Source organism: Rhipicephalus sanguineus, chromosome 7 (genome assembly GCF_013339695.2).
Source record: "Rhipicephalus sanguineus isolate Rsan-2018 chromosome 7, BIME_Rsan_1.4, whole genome shotgun sequence".
Taxonomy (NCBI): domain Eukaryota; kingdom Metazoa; phylum Arthropoda; class Arachnida; order Ixodida; family Ixodidae; genus Rhipicephalus; species Rhipicephalus sanguineus.
In genome coordinates this window covers 144,167,694-144,184,564 of record NC_051182.1, presented here as the reverse complement: position 1 = coordinate 144,184,564, position 16,871 = coordinate 144,167,694, and the positions used below count along the sequence as shown (strand labels likewise).

Sequence of the window (16,871 nt, the reverse complement as noted above, 5' to 3'; positions counted from 1 at the left end):
GTGATGAGCAATGACAGGGAACACCGAACTTAGCTTGCCACAGTGGCTTGTTCCCTAGCCCAAAAGTGTACGTAACACTGGAAAAACTAGCTCTTGCAGACATGTACGTCAGACTGTCATACGCACATCACCAGTAATGGAGGCTTACACGCGAACTCGTTGTTCTCTTTTATATTGTCCGCGACTGTACCTCGTCTTCTTGAGGCCGAAGGCAAGACCCCTTGTCCAAACGCTGGCTAAAGCGACATTTCACGTTCAACGTTTTCCCATATACGCAAGAACAATTCACAATGTTCCGATGAGTGTTTTCAGCTTAATTAAGAAACGCCAACGACACTTTCGCGGCGTGTGAAGCTACAGGTGGCGCTTTGCCACGGGCCGAGAGTGGGCCGCATGCAGTGCTCAGCTTGAGCCGCATTGTAAAGCCAGTACCACCTTCAGAGATTGTCATAGGCGTGCGCAGGGTCCACCATTAGGGGGGGCCAAGTTTGACCGCAGCGCCCCCCCCCCCCCCCCACCCGGGTTGGTCGATCGAGTCCGAAAGAAAACAAGCTTAATATGTAGCGTTGGCGTGCTTTTCGAATGACCTGCCCTTGGTCCCCCGCTTCCCGGGAACAAAGCTGGCAAGTAAGCAGATCGTGTAATGCAATATCAAGGAATTTTCAGCCGCCGCTATTGTCAAAAACCTGCGTGGAATGACGGAACTGGTTCGAGTAAGTGAAATAAAAATGGGGCAGTGACGTGCTTTTCGCAACGGCCTGCCTTTGGTCCCGGGCTTTCCGGAGGCAAATGTAGAAAGTAAACAAAACTTGCGATCCAACATCAGGGGGGTGCTTGGTCGCCATTATCGTGAGAAAAACTTACACCTGTTTAAATAGTAACGAACCGTTGCCGCCTAACGCGTACGAACTGTGCGTCGCTAGGGCGGTGTAAGATAACGTGGTGGCAGTAAAATGAAGGGCGCGAAATTTAGAGGTGTACCTATAAAATATTCTTTGAGCCCCTCCCTTGTTATGTCTACGTGTGCCCAACAAACCCAGCAACAACTAATCCTACATATCTCAATCCAATCGAAATGAACATTTGATTAATTGATGATTCGAAGTGACATGCAATGATGTCATAAAAAAAGGTAATATTTACATCGTTAATCGTTGAGCTTAATACTCAATATATAAATAGTAAGGTAAGGAAGTTACGATGGCTGACAAGATGTCTTGCTTCAAGATGAGACTAATCCTCTAATGCAGAGATATGTTACTTTGATCGTGCTTCGAATTGGCTTGTGCATCTTAACAAGCGCAAAGCAACAAACACAGGAGGAAGAGACGTGTAAACGGGACAGGCGCTAGACATCAACAGAAAGTCTACTGGCGTAAAGCGATGGGGATGCACAAACATGCGCAGAACCCACAATAAGGTGCAGACGGCGCTGTCCACACAGGTATACCTGCAATGTCGCTTCAGGTAAGCTTTTTCCTTGGCATGGAAAGCCAAGCTTCTAGACTGATGCAGTAAGCCTCATAGATTTCGCAAGCTTACTGAGGCAACATATGAGTGATCCCCATTCCAGGGCCACATGAGCCGCAGCCGCCCTGCGCGCTCTCGCGGCCAGATCGAGTTGGTCCCGGGAGTTGAGGCTACACAAACTAAGGCCTCAAACTTTTGTGCGGCCGGGCGTGCGGATTGCTTGGTTTGCACTCATTAGCTGACACGTCCCAGTATAGGATAACGCGTACAGACGCCCAAACCTTTAAAGGCCTGAACACACGTACGCGTTGCAGCGCGTCAGCGCGTGACTTTTTGACGTGGCGCCGCGCCCTCTCTCACCATAGGGAGAGGGCGCGGCGCCGCGTCAAAAGGTCACACGTTGACGCGCCGTAACGCGTACGTGTGGTCGGGTCTTAACTAGCGTGCGCGAGCGGCGACGTTTCTGTGCGTCAACGCCGCATGACGGAGCGAAGTTGCAAACAAGGCGAGGGTAAGCGCATGCCCACAAAGCGTGCTCAGCTGGGCCCATCGTCTGCTAGCAGTTCCTGCTTGAGGACGTCACCCCACAGTGGTGCACTTCAGAAGAACCTCGTTTTCGGCTTATCTCTTGAGCAGGGGCGCGTCCTTCAGTTTTATTTCCTCGGTTTCTTTCTGCAGCGCTCACCTTCGGAGCATAAGATACGAGCAAAACCATTCGTCTACTCACGCTGCCTGTTCCTATGAAGTGCGCTAGTGTGGGGTGACGTCCTTAAATTAAGAAGGATCAGCTTTCTAGACAATCGGCACAGCTGAGACCCTCGCCGTGTTTGCAACTTGGCTGCGTCACATGGCGCTGATACGCAGATAAGTGGCCGCTCGCGCACGCTAGTTAAAAACGAAGGCAGCTTCGCAGTAGTGGCGCCAAGCCTGAAGGAAGTGCGGAGCTGGGCAGCCTTCTTTGTTTCTCTTCAATTTTGTCTTTCTTTCCTCCTCTCTTTATCACTTTTTCTCTTTCTCTTTTCTTTCTGTCTTTTTCTTTCTCTTGATTTCTATTTATTTCTTCCTCTCCCTTTATCTATTTCTTGCTCTTTCTTGCTCCGTGTATTTTTCGTCTTATTTCTCCCTTTCTTTTTCTCTCTCTTCATTTTTCGCTTGCTTCTTCATTTTTTTCTATTCTATTTTTATACGTGGTTTTGCCTGCGCTACGCCAAGCGATGACAGCATACGACGACATACGACAGCCCGAGCCCCTTAAGTGCTCCGCCCTTATCATCATCAAGGCGCTCGAAGAACAACAGAAAGAAGGCTTCTCCTTGTCGCGAGCGCACACTCAATATGCTACAGATGGCTATGCTATTCGTGGTGTTGCCTGCGTTACGCCAAGCTACGACAGCATACGACAGGCCGGGCCCCTAAAGTGCTCCGCACTTAATATTACGGCGGCAGTACTTTGTGAGAGTAGGCTGAATGCTGAACAATAGCTCCGCTGTACTCACCCCGTTTTAGCATGGAGCCTCCCTCCTATGCCGCAGGATCCAGTACAGTCATAGTGAACCCTGGTCCATCACGCAGGAGTCACGATGCCAGCGGCGCCCCACGGCCAGAGTCCTGCATCCAGACAACGATGGGATATTGTAGATAAGGAGCATGCAACGTCGTCCTGCTTTCATCATGATGTACTTATCGCCACGCATTTGTCATGCATCAGCCGCCTCACCCTGCAACCCGTTGGCTTCAAGTGACGTTCCGTTGGCTTCAATGTCATAAAGGTGCATCGTGATTTGAAACGAGCCGTAGATGCAGCCTCTGCAAACGGTCGACATATCTCTTTCTCAAACGCGAAGCTGTAGAAAAGCGATTGTCGTTATAGTTATTGGAAGACGAATTTCCAACCAAGACGCGAAAGGATAGGCCAACAACGCTAAAACGTCATTATCAATAACCTAAACGTCCTTGCAAATTTATATTCTAAAACCATTGTTTGAACATTGCGTTCTGTGTCTTTAGACAGAATACTGTCCGGCAACGGCTATTTGAGAATGACAGCTTCGCGAAGACGGAATAGGGGCAGGGGGGAGGGGGGTAAGGCGGGAGTGGTGACAGTTACTCAAACAATACTTTCCAAACAGCCCACAAGGTCGTTTATGTTACTGATTGTGTCGTTCTCATTGTGCACTCCGGACTGCGCACATTCTCTCGTTATCCATTCCAATCGCTGTTGTCGTGCGCGTCCCAAAAGGAGCCATTTAGAAGGAAAAAAGATATATACCTCGTCGTTTCTATATGAAAGGTGTTCCGTCTTTCACTTCGACCATGATGTGCAAACATGCTGAAGCAGACACGTGAGCAAAAAATTGATCGCTCACATCGGTTTCTCCGGCTTCTACTAAATGGCTTAACTAACATTCGTAGAACTTGTACGTCGATGTCGAGCTACTGTCGTCAAGGCGGCTTAGTTTTTTTTTTACGAAGGGACCAGTCGTCCGTGCCGTCCCATTGTCTCCATAAGAACCCGCCGGCTCCAGAGAGCAGCACAATCCATTACATTACATCACTACAAACTGTCGCCTCGCATTCGTCTTGGCATGTTGTGGTCGAGAAAAACAAAACAAAAAACTTTGGACGTTTTACAGGAGTTGTCCCGCGGAGATATGACGCATGCAGTTTCAGTAAAACATAAACTCGACACGAGAATATGACCGGAGCATATGCGCGGTAGACCGAAAAAAAGAAAAGAAAAGAGAGAGAGAGAACCTGGATTGCGCTGGCTTATGCGGCTATTGGAGCTTATGCACGTTTCTTTTTCGGCATTCCGACATCGGCGCGTTTGCCGAACGGTGGTGTGTAACCGAAACGAAACTCGCACGCCTCGGCGGTGAGTGTTGTTAGGGTGCGAAACATGAAGCTGCTACTTGTCGCTTTCGCGATCGCCATCTTCGGAGCCTCTGTGCCGTCGTCATGCTTCGTCTTCACTCCCAAGTTGATGGTAAGCGTTGCACGTAACATCGAACATGAGGTCGCCGCATAATTTCACGAGCTTAACCACCGAGCCACCTCTGGTCTAACGATTCCTTTGGAAGCCGCAACACTTAACAGCAAATATCTATACCACATTTTAAAAAAACAGAAAGATTGCCTAGCTATTAACTCTTTCTGCCGAGTCATGACTTGCCACGTATATGTATAACTCTTTTTAAAGCAACACGTGAACTCTCTTTTAGAAAGCACCGCATCAAAAAGAGAGCTAAAGCTCTCCAAAAAAGATGGTTAACATGCACGACTGCAGCAGCGCAAAAACCACGAAGACGTAGAGAACATAGTGCACAGGACGAGCGCTGCACTCTGTTCTCTACATCTTCTTGTTTTTTGCGCTGCTTCAATCATGCAAGTATTCCAACTAGCTCGACTTTTCATTCTACTGAAGACGGTTAACGACGTGTACCGTTAAAGAGAAATTAACATGTTTGAGCAAGTTATGTCGATGGAGCGAACGTTTCGACGTGCCATGGTCTTGTCTTTTTCAAGACAGCAACTGCCTGTGCGTGTATACTTCGTACATGCCCCCCCCCCCCCCACCACATAGGTGGAGGAGGAGAGGGAAAGTGCGAAAATGGGGAGAGGGGGCATGCTTCATGCAACTGGAAGCTGTTTTAATGTTGACAAAACATACGTGACCCACCGCGATAACCCATTGGCTATGACACCGCGCTGCTTATCTCAAGGTTGTCGGTTCGATACCGACCGCGGAGGTAGACTTTCGGTGAGGACGACCCACACGAGCACTCGTGCGTGCACATCGACTTAGGTGGCGCATACGCGTGCGCAGGATTCCCCATTCCCCTCCCCCTGTCAGTTGCACTCTGCAATGAAATAGCATTTAAGGTGCGTTCACACCGAGCGCGGATCCGGAAAGCGGACGCGGATTATCCGCAAAGGCGGAAAATCCGCGGCCGCTTACCCGGATCGCGTCGGGCCAATTTTCTCTGCGCGGAAAAGTTGGCCGCTTTGGCCGCAGTCAGGGCCGAGACGCGCGCTCCCAGTATCGCGCAGTGCCGCAAGATGGCGGCACGTCCACCGTCGATTGGTGAATTGCTCCGACCGCGCGGCGGAGCGTGCAGAAGGCGATGCGTTCGGTAGTTCGGTCTGAGCAGCCGCGCGCCCTCGCTGCCTCTCCGCTTTAGAAATCCGCTTGCTCGCTTGCGTTGTCCGCGTTCGCTGTGAACGTGCCTTTAAGTGGAAAGCTGGGCAAGTTGGTTCATGATGAGAACAACGCAAATAACAAGGGACAGTAGGAAAGAACACGACAGGCGCTGACTCGCAACTAAGCTTAATCACATACGCTGTGAAAATATATACAGTGGCGCAGAAAATACAAAGAGAAAACAAGAGAAGAATCCGATGCACACTATACATGGTTATTTCGCTCACATTATCCCAAATGTGCCATCAAGATACGCTATTTCCCTCTCAGATAGCGCAATCGAAGGCTCGCTGATGCATAGCATGCTTTTTCGTGCAATCTGTGCTGCCTCGACAACTAACCTCGTGTTCATCTAACTTAGTTGCGAGTCAGTGCCTGTCCTGTTCTCTTCTACCGTCCCTTATCCTTCGCGCTGTTCTACATCACGAAAGCAGTCTACGTCCATCACGGATGTGACGTAGTTATCACGTGAGCGACTCTTTCTGTCCCATCACGCAGCGCTCTTTAGCTTGTTCAGTATTCCGCTCTATGCAAAGCAGTTTACGTATAGCGCAATGCCGAGCGTGAGCTGCACATGCGCGCGCCTTACCGGAAACGCCCGATACGTCTAAAAACGCCCGAAAAACATGGCCGCACCGCGGAAACTGGTTGCCGTCCACACCGAATCCATCAAAAGTTTTCGTGCACTCCTAGTAGGTCGTTAACCCCGAAGTGATGCTTGTATTTGCTCTAAATTCATGTCCTGGTATAGGTAGGTAGGTAATCAACTTTATCGAGGGTCCATCGAGAAATTACTGGCCCGGGCTAGGCCTCCAGGGGCCATCGTCCGGGGAACATCGTGTGATGTCCTCGGAGCTTCGATAGTAATGCATTCGTGTCGATTCGGCACCGTTTCCGAGAGGCATACTCAAGTTATCCATGCTGTAAGCTTAGCCAGAGGGATGGGCCCTTCCGGAATCTTGGAGGACATAGATCACGCGTTCGCTAGTTTTAGAGCGCTGCTCTTAGGCGCCCTTTCCTGCGTTGAGCGCCGTCGCCGTCGCCGTTGCCGTTGCCGACGCCGTCGGAGGCGTAACCGAAGAACATGAAGAAGTAGCCGAGACATGAAAAAATAAATGAGAAACAATACCCAGGATCGAATGGGATATAAACCCGGGCTCTCTGCGTGACAGTCGAGTATTCTACCACAGAGCCACGCTGGTGCTTGAAACTCATATGCAAAACGACCCTATACGGGCGTCATGTCGGGCAAGGAATCGCGTTAACCTATTTAATATAGCGTGGCAGAGGAGTAAAATAACAACCAGTCATCACACAATGCTAATTACGCAAATAGTGTGTAATTCTTCCCACCCACTGTAAAGTGCTGAGCCATGATTCTTCACCGTAATCTGCCACACGCAGCATCAACAAAGTGCACATAATACCTTATATACAGATGTGTAGCGGGTACCTCGCCTATTCGCAGAAGGATGAATAATGGCGTAGTGGGTGCAGTCCTACTCCACAAAAATAATGATTTCTGGCGTATAGTCGATACCTTGCGGAAAGCCAAAACTTCAAACACAATTGACCTCACCCCAACATAAGCTGCGTTCGGAATTCGCATTACGCAGTATCGTAATCGTCGGTGAACTTTTTTTGTTTGTTTCTTCCATAGCTGTAGCCACTTGACGTCGGCGGTTTGTTTACCACTTTTTCCAACGCGGGGCGAATAAAGCACGCGAAAAGTTGAGTTAGCCAAACGAACATGCCTTGGCACTGTATGCAATATTGCAGTCTGCGGCAGTGCCAGCGAACTTGTTTTCTACATCGTGCATTGGCGTACAACGGCTACGTGGGCGTCACTGCCGTATTTCGGGCGTACGTGTACGCCAAGCCCGTTTGCGAGCTTTGCTAAGCTATCCAGCACACGCTGTCAGGTATACCGCTACGCCTTTGCGTAAAGCGGAATGCCGGACATGCTAAAGATCTCTAGTGTCGCTCGAAATCAGAAGATAGCTACACTTTCCCGCCAAGAGGATGGTGTAACGACGTTGCCAGTGCCTTCTCGTTACCCCGCAGAAACAGTTCACCTATGGAGGCCAAAACGGCAAGCAAGGAATGGACGAATTGAACAAGCTGTTGAGCGGAATGGGAGGAATGCGACGAGGCGGAAGAATTGGCGGAGGCGGCGGTGGAGGTCCTGACGAGCCGTTGGACTTCGAGGGCGTCTTCACGCGGTCCATGAGGAAGCTGCAACGACAGGTGCTCAGGAATACAAACCGCTACAGACGCATGCACGGCGTTCACACGTTGGCGGAGGATGAGCAGGTGAGCATGCAATAAGCGGGCCGTGTGTTCGGCGAACACACTTTTTTTACAATTTGTATTCTTTAGAATATTCACGTACTTCCCAGTATCTATCTATCTATCTATCTATCTATCTATCTATCTATCTATCTATCTATCTATCTATCTATCTATCTATCTATCTATCTATCTATCTATCTATCTATCTATCTATCTATCTATCTATCTATCTATCTATCTATCTATCTGATCCATCGAACTAACATATATCTATGTCTGTCTGTCTCTTTACCTATCTATCAATTTACCTATCTATATATGCCCGTATGCAACCACATTTTGGCGGCACTTGAGCACAATTTTTTACCATCAATTTGTTAGCGATACGTGCCAACGAATGCGTGCGACTGGGCACGTGCGGCTCTCGAATGGGCGAAGAGAATCCTTTAAAAAATTTTGTGAATTAAGTTGTAAGATATAGTCGTGTTTTAGTTATAACGGATTTAGTGCTGAAAATAGCTACTTACGGTACATTCGACTGGTCTTTCTCGAGCGCTTCAGAGTGCTCTCGCGACGCGTGTGATATTCGGCTGGTTCGTTCGTTGCACCACGTTCCAGCACAGAGCGCTATGAGGCGCTGTAAACTCTAAGCGCGGCCGTGATCTGATCACGTGACTCCTCCTGCTTCTGCTCTGGCACCACGTCCTCCGCGGCAGCATGCGCGATACGCCTGAGCGCCTTAATTTGTTTGTTTCCAACGGAACATGCCATGACGTATACGTGCCTCTTTCGGCCTCCAATCGCTCTGGCGTGTGCTCGGAACAAGGGTTCTGTCCGCCAGGATTGCTAAATGCGTAGCACTTCAAGGGGCCCGGCTTCTCGCCCATCTCATGTGGAATGATCACGCTCAAAATCAAGTGGCCAATACGGGCCTAAAGCAAGGCTAGCAATGCTCAAAACTGGGTTAAAATAAACGAACAAAGTCTAAAACTACATAATTAGCAGATGTAATCAAACATGAATCGCGATAATTGACGTAAAATTGCAAAAAAAAAAAACGCTTCGGAAACGTGCGGCTGACACCTGCGCCGCGCCGCGCCACCACCTTGCCGAGCGAGCGATCGCTCCTTCCACCGGCGTTTCTCCGGCGCGTCGTCGCTACATCTGAAAGGCGAAACGACCTGGCGGAACTAGCTACAGACGACATGTATCTGAGCTGCCGATACACGCCGGAGGACGATAATGCGCAGCAAAAGGTAGCGCCCATGTCGCACACTGAGTTTGCGAATCTCCCTAACAGAATTCTACTCGTGCCGGGGAAACCCTAAATGCTTACCTCAAATATTGACGTCATCGACGGTTCGGTAAGCTGAGTAGTGGGAACTCTACGAACGGGAATCGCTGGGTGCGCGTGCTACGCACTTCCTCGGGTTTCACAGTACTGGAGCTGCATTTAGCGCAGGATTTAGAACCACACAAACCACTACACAATAACGACATTAGCGGAAGGATTTTTTTTTTTTTTTTTTTTTTGCTGGGTGAGCTCCCACGTCAAGCGAGCTCCTTCGGTGAAGCCTGGAGGTGGGGAACTAACGCGTTGCGTTTGGGGCAGCGGCGGAGACGAAAATACAGGGGCACCCCCCCCTTCCCCCCACCTGGAGCCGCCCCTGCGTCCACATTGTTGCAATCCTATTGAGAGCGCAACAGTCCCAGCCGAATGTACCGTGAGTATTGGTTTGCCGACCTACGCGCAAAACTTTCATGAAGCGTGTCAAGAACTACAATATGTTTACCTTCCGTACTAATTTACCCTTCCTATGACCTCTGGATAAATGATAGATTCCACAAGACACTGCTTCACTTCATACACAGCACCAGTCATATACGGCTCAAATATAATGCACATATACGCACAAAGTAATATGCCTTAAAGGCAAGTGTATGTCGCAATAAAAAGATAAAATAAAAAGATTCTGGTCTCACGTGACCGCGGAAAACTGATTCCGCATTGACGTCATCGAGGCTGCCATCTTACAATATGTGGAGTTGCTATCACCCCCTGTAAAGTCGTTTTCGGCTCGCAGTGTCCGCATGTCGTTGTTAGCGCAGTTAGCTTTGCCGCCGTCGAGCGAGAGTTGGCGCGTCGGCGACGCCGCATTTGCGGTCACGTTCTGTCTGTTACGTTGTTTGTGTGTGTTATGTTGTGTGTGTTTTATGGGCATTACACTGGGCTATTTCGATGTTACTTCAGTTATTTGTTAGCCTCGGCGGGCGAGCTCGTCGTTACGTACAAGCTGCTCATGAATGTCCTCGTGTTCGTTTATACTATACGGTTTGAACGGCGTCCGTTTGTTCCAAGAGCACGGCTGTCGTCATACCTCACAAGTACTACGTCGAAAATCAGCACATTGATTGGGTTGTGCATCCGTTTCTTTTTTTAAATGCGAAGCATTTCTTAGCGAACCTCTGGCACTTTGAGCGTTTCTATCTACGTATCTATCTATCTATCTATCTATCTATCTATCTATCTAGCCGCCTACGTCTGGGTGCTCTCACGATCGCCTCCTTAACTTGGTGTAGACCAAAATTTGCATAGGAGGGTAAGAGGAATTGACGAATATGACTGCCAGGCCATGATATGAATAACGTTAAAATCGTGTCGCGTACGTCGTCAAACTCTTTCCGCTAGACACGTGTGGCACATACCCATTTACCACGGGCCGCGGTGTACGGGTATGCGCCACAGGTGATTGAGAGTTTATATCTACCCAGGAACGGCGAGAACAGGAAAACGAACATCGGCAGCGTTGACTCAACGAATGGAAAGAATGAAAATTAGGATTTCAGCAGGAATCGAACCCAAGCATTCTGCGTGGCAATCGGGTATCCTACCACTGAGCCACGCCAGGTCTATAAACTGGTTTGGAAAAACAGCCTACGCAGGCGTATTATCGGTTCAACGTCAATTGTGGTTATGGTGCTGGCTATGTAATTGTACAAGAAAGCAATAAACACTACATGATACCCCTACGATGTGTACTCCTACGGTACAGGCGTCATATCAGATTAACGTCTGTAGTTCCAGTGTTGGCTCCGCTTTTATAGCACTCTAATAATCATTATGTTTGTACTCATATGATTCAGCAAGCTATACTGAAGCATTGCTCGACCCCTAAGGAATACATTAACGAAAGTTACATATGATATACACATCACCGCACCGTAAAATGCACTCCGTCCACCAGAACGACAGAGTGTCCTCTTCATTTCTTATGAGGCTGGGCGATGGCCTCATGCTGACCGAGGATGATGCCAGATTGTTTGACAGCCACTTTGTAGACAAGGCTACGTAGGCCACATAGGCCCAGGTAGTCTACGAATACGACAAACACCATCCACTGATGTTGGTCTACGTAGCACTATCCAGGCCTACCAGCCTCGACGGCCTATACCTCACCAACGCGAAGGGTGGCTTCAGGTTCCGACATGTCGCCGGCTCTGTCGACAGACAATGTGTCGACGAAATGACCGAGGCATCCACGAATTTCAACCGCTCTACTATACCACATACTTCACTACACGTGGACCCATCGTCACCACGATCACGACCGGATCCTATAACAGGTCATGACCAGCTGCTGGTGCTCACTGATCACGCTGATGATTTCCTTGTTCAAGAACTGTCAAGAACTTCTTGCACACATGCACACGGGTTCGTGAAACGTGCGTGCGTTCTCGGGACACGTATAAGCACTACTTATCAGTTTACCGCTTGTGGTGTTGGTAATACCCACGTTGCCATTCGCATCGTTACCCAACCGTAAACAACTGGTTATATAACACATATGTGGATCTTCAACATATATATGTGTGCGTATAAAGTTTATACAAATCTTTAGCGTCATTTCGTAACGTGTCGCTCAGTAAAAAAAGGTACGCCACAGTCACCTACCCGCCGAATGCTTCGCATAACATCGACTCCCACGGTAAGTGGGATCTGCCGATTTTTTTCTTTTTTTTTTTGCTTTCTTGCCTCTGTCGCAGCTGAATCGATACGCGCAAGCCTGGGCCTTAAAGATGGCGCAGATGGACCGCATGCAACACAGGACCAGGCCACTACACGGAGAAAACCTGTACATGTGGTGGAGCAGCGACCTGCGCGCTCCAATCACGGGTACGTTTACCACACAGCGCCACGCGTTCTAGTCTCTGCGCGGCCTCAGTGGCATAGCTACGAGACGCTCGCGATTGAAGCGCCGCAAGCTCGTCAACGACCAATGAACACGCGACCTGACACGACTAAAGACGTAGCACCTGGTCACGAGACCTCGCCGTTAGCAAAGTTGACAGGCCGCCGAAAGTCGCCGCGAAGCGGCGCAGTGTCGCTTATGGGAAACTATAGTCATCTGCAGGGAGAGGCCAACTTCGGTTCTAACGACCTGTATCTATAGTTAAATACTGATCGTTGGCCGTCCAGTTGGTACATATCTATATATACTTGGTACAAACAGCGCGCAAAGACAGAACAACGGAATGAAGCACACAGACACCGCTTTTTGTTCAACAAAAGATTTCAGGAGACAGAGCAAGAAACGATGCATGTTTTTAATTAAAGTAAACACCACTAACTGCGGCCAGATTTTTAAAAAATCGCGAAGAAATTCGCGTTAGCGCCCGCTAACGAGTCCTGAAGAACAGGGAGAGGGGGGTAGCGCATATGTAGATAAGGTTTAATGCCGTGAAGCACGACCATGGCTTAAGATCCCCCTTACCTGAAGCTGTTTTATGTTTTCTGGCTGTTATCATTTAATGTCCAGGCATTAAAAACCTCATTTTGCAAAACGGCGCCATGTCACGTAGGTTGCCTCTGAAGGACAAGTCACGGAACGGAGCAAAGACAATCCGAGGAAGCAGACGCGAGGAGGCGCTGTGAAGGCAAACAGCCAATCAGTGTCGGCAGAGGTGGCGTTGCTGTGGTCGCCATAGTTTGTGTTCGCTTTTCAAAGCGCTAAAATGCGCGTGCCCGGCCCTTACGAAGGTGCTTATGTTTGTGTGTTCAATGCCCTGGAACAACTTTTGAAGGTGCGCTTGAAATGTCTTAGAAAATTCGAGAGTGAGATCAAAGAATTACAAGCTTGCTGAAAACATCTCACAAAAGAATAACGTAGAGGTACTCAAATGATTGTAACAATCTTCGTCGTAAATAGCCATGGCGAACAGGAACACCAAGCCACACGACTATAAACAAGGCGCTTGTGCCGTTGTATGGTTCTTCATGAGTCTCTGTTCCCCAAGCACTATTCGCTACGACGATGAAGTACCGACAAACACCAATTTCAACTTCGTAGTATAAGGAGTACATTTCGCTGAGCATAGAGTTTCATAATAGCACACTGTAGCGAAACCCGGTGTTAGTGTCTATGGAAGCTGCAACGCATAGATCATCAGCCAGCATGGTAATGATGTAGTAACGCATGGATTTGCCTAAGCTTCGTTCTTTCGGCTCCCTGTGGCCTGCAGCCTCTTTGCCTCAAGACGAAGTTCAGCAAAAGTTCAGCAGTTTCACTTCGCCACCATGGCACCTTTTAAGGCCGACCAATCCAAATCAGCTGGCGTGGTACACACCAATGAATGAATCAACTTCATTAAAAGTCCGGCAGTTTCCTTCGAGCGAGGCGGGGGGAAGAGGGGATGAACCCCTGTCCCGTCCCTCCTTCCGTCGATGATGATGGCGTCAGGTGACGGCTCGAAGTCCTTAGACCCGGGCGGCATCTTCGGCTTGCCGGACGGCCCAAAGTTGGTCGGTCAGCTTGTCGCTGGTGAGCGCCGCCTCCCAGCGGCAGCGACGCCGACGCAGCCGATCCGCAGCAGCGATTCTTTTATCAGAAACAAAAGCCAAACCCAACAACAAAAAAGGCCACAAGTGCGTTCGAAGACCCAAAGCACGAATACTAGGCAAATCCATGCACTGCCCCCAGTTCCCATGGTGGCTGAACGATCGCAGCGCCCCAGTTCCCTCTAGCAAACATTTTAGGAAACTCTATGATGCTGAAAAAACGGCAGGAAGTGGAAGATGGAAGCTTACGATGAAAAAATCCGTAAACGGAAGGTGGGTGCTCGAGTCGACGTTTCGACAAGTGAACTTTTCTTCAAGGCTGGAACTGATTTCTGGTACGAAATAAGTTCCAGCCTTGAAGAAGACAAGTCCACTTGTCGAAACGTCGGCTCGAGCACCCACCCTCTGTTTACGGATTTTTTCATCTATGATGCTGAGGCATTCAAAGTTGCTTCTCCGAATGCTAACCCCTAAATTTATTTATTTATGGTAACGCATCCAAGGGAAGGCAAGCGCTTGAGAGGGAGGCAGAAAGTTAGTTGGGCAGGTAACATTAAGAAGTTTGGAGGAATAACGTAGACACAGCAAGCACAGGACCGGGTTGATTGGCGAAACATGGGGGAGGCCTTTGCCCTGCAGTGGAAGCAGTCAGGCTGGTGATTATGATGACGATGTTAACGCATGTCTTTCCCTTATCCTCTTACTATATTTACCTTTCTTTCCAGGACGCATGGCCGTCAAGGCCTGGTACGACGAGATCAAAATGTACGACTACAACAACCCGGGCTTCAGTTCCGGCACGGGCCACTTCACGCAGCTCGTGTGGAAAGACTGTCGACGAATAGGCACGGGCGTGGCTCGCGGCAGGAAGGGAACCATTTACATCGTATCAGTCTACGAGCCACGAGGAAACATCATAGGTCAGTTTGCGGAACAAGTTCCGCCACTCATTTCTGGAGGCGGAAGTGGAGGCGGTGACGGAAGTGGCAGTGGTGGTCACAAGAAAAAGCGGCGCCATAGAAAGCGCAACGAAGACGAGGAAGACGATGAGTGAACGATGCGCTTGGGATGCGATGCCACAGGGACGTATTTGATGCGGTTTGTAATTTTATTGAAACCAGTAAACGTATTCCACATAAAATCTCTACACTAATAAATACTTGTGAAGTACTTTTAAAAATGTGTTAAAATGTAACCTATACATTCGAAGTTATTCGGGTCACGTAAACACAGCTGTCTGGTGTGCTCAATATTTCAGAATATCATTAATAGCTATCGTTTCCTTTTCTTTCTTTTTTTCTTCTTTTTCTCTCTCTCTGCAATGTGTTAACATTTGTTATTTATTTATTTTTTATTATTATAATAATAAGCGCCATTGTAGTTCTCATCGAAAGGTTGCAATACGTTTTCTTGGCCAGTCCCCCAGAGTAGGTATGTGCCACAGGCTTGAGGATACAAACAAACAAACAAGCACTGGCGCACCAATGGGACTTTTCTTCGACTATCCATCCCTGACTGTCCCAAACTGCTCGGCAAAGAGAAAGAGGAAGAGGGGACAAATCGTAATTATGTACTGTAGATGTCGGAAATGCCGACTGGTAGGCTGGGCTTACAATTTACTACTTCTAGCCTGTTGTCGTTTGGAGCGAATCAGTTTGGGGCAAGCCGCAGTGCAATTATAACTGCGCTACACAAGTTCCTTCAAGCAACAGGCAGAGTACGCTGCTAGTGATACCGACCTCGGAAACCAACTTTTTTTTCCCTTTTTTATTATTATACATATTTTTTATACGTTATCCTATGGCTTTGTTAACTTCTTAACTCTTTCCCTTTTTTTTATTTACATCGCTTTCGTGCTTATTTTTTTTTCTTTTTGAAGTGTCATATATAAAAAATTACGCCATCTCCCGCTAAAGGGGACCATGAGGCGATGCGAAGCCGGAGCACTTGCACGATCGCGTTCCGTTGGCGTTCGTTGGGCATCCTACCGACCTCGCGTCGTGAAACGCGAAGAGGGACGCTACGCGCGTCGTATCTTCCATCTAGCCTGGCCGTTAATTCTCACAGGGCGAGCGGGGAACGCGGTCGACAGGCGGGCGAGAGGGGAGAGCGTAGGAGAGGAGAGAGAAGGGGAGGGGACGCGCATGCGATCGAGCTCATCGCGGCGTTGCGCAGGAGAGAATTTCGGCATGTCTAGCCCGCGTTTCAGAGGAAGAGTGGAAAGGGGGAGGGGAGAGGGGAGAGGGGAAGGGGAGAGGGGAAGAGGAGAGGGTGAGTGGAGAGAATGTGTTTGGAGAGGGTATGCGCATGCGCAGTAAGGGTGGTCTCGCCGCACACCACCACCACCACCACCACCACCACCGGATTGAGCTCCGCCTTAAGATACTTCGCATCTAATTGTCAGTGTGGCCAATCCCCCTCGTGGGTATGAGCCAGTCTCCTTAGGGCAAACAAACAAACAAACAAAATGTCGGTCTGGTTGATCCCCTCGGCTATATAGGCATGGTACATAGAGTAATCGCGTAAACGCACGATAAGCACATACAGTCACGCATAAAAAAGCGGAAGTCCAGGATAACATGGAGGCATTTTAGTGACCAGAAATAACTGAACACGAAGTGTCGCTGACAATAGTACCTTGTCTTTGCGCCTGAAGAAGGTAGTATACGTCCTTCTGTCGAAACGCCTGTGCCAGCGACATTCATCCTGTTCAACGTTTTCCCATACAAAAAAGAGCTATCCCGTCAACTTCAGACGCTTTTCTTTTCGTGGTGCACAACGCACAAGTGGCGCTTTTGCCCCGGGACGAGAAAGACAGATAGACACACAAACCTTATTTAAGTGTCCTTGCTGGGGTCAAGGGTTGCGGGGGGCCGGGAGATGAGTCCCTCCGTAGTTTTCCTTCCTGCCAGGCCTTGAATCCTGGCAGCGTCATCGGCCAGCCTGCCGGCCCATGGCTGGTCCTCCGGGCACGTGCTGAGCCGAGGATTGCGCTGCAATGACAAGCACGATGCGCGTCGCAAGTTTATTACCACCTTCAGAGAGCCTCGATCGTCTCTGAAAAGCAATCAC

The 16,871-nt window shown here is 49.0% G+C and overlaps 1 protein-coding gene across 1 annotated transcript; it reads left to right on the top strand.

Moving 5' to 3' along the window:
• Positions 1-4,266: 4,266 nt before the first annotated feature.
• Positions 4,267-14,956, top strand: LOC119400143 (Golgi-associated plant pathogenesis-related protein 1). Its single transcript, XM_037667125.2, has 4 exons — positions 4,267-4,456; positions 7,736-7,984; positions 12,008-12,137; positions 14,525-14,956. The coding sequence occupies exons 1-4, from the start codon at positions 4,370-4,372 to the stop codon at positions 14,851-14,853; spliced, it is 795 nt and encodes a 264-aa protein (XP_037523053.1). The 5' UTR covers positions 4,267-4,369; the 3' UTR covers positions 14,854-14,956.
• The last annotated feature ends 1,915 nt before the right edge of the window (positions 14,957-16,871 follow it).

Coding starts and splice junctions, on each gene's coding strand:
- LOC119400143 (XM_037667125.2), top strand. CDS start 4,370: ATGAAGCTGCTACTTGTCGCTTTCGCGATCGCCATCTTCGGAGCCTCT. Junction 4,457..7,735: donor TCTTCACTCCCAAGTTGATG/GTAAGCGTTGCA, acceptor GTTACCCCGCAG/AAACAGTTCACCTATGGAGG. Junction 12,138..14,524: donor CCTGCGCGCTCCAATCACGG/GTACGTTTACCA, acceptor CTTTCTTTCCAG/GACGCATGGCCGTCAAGGCC.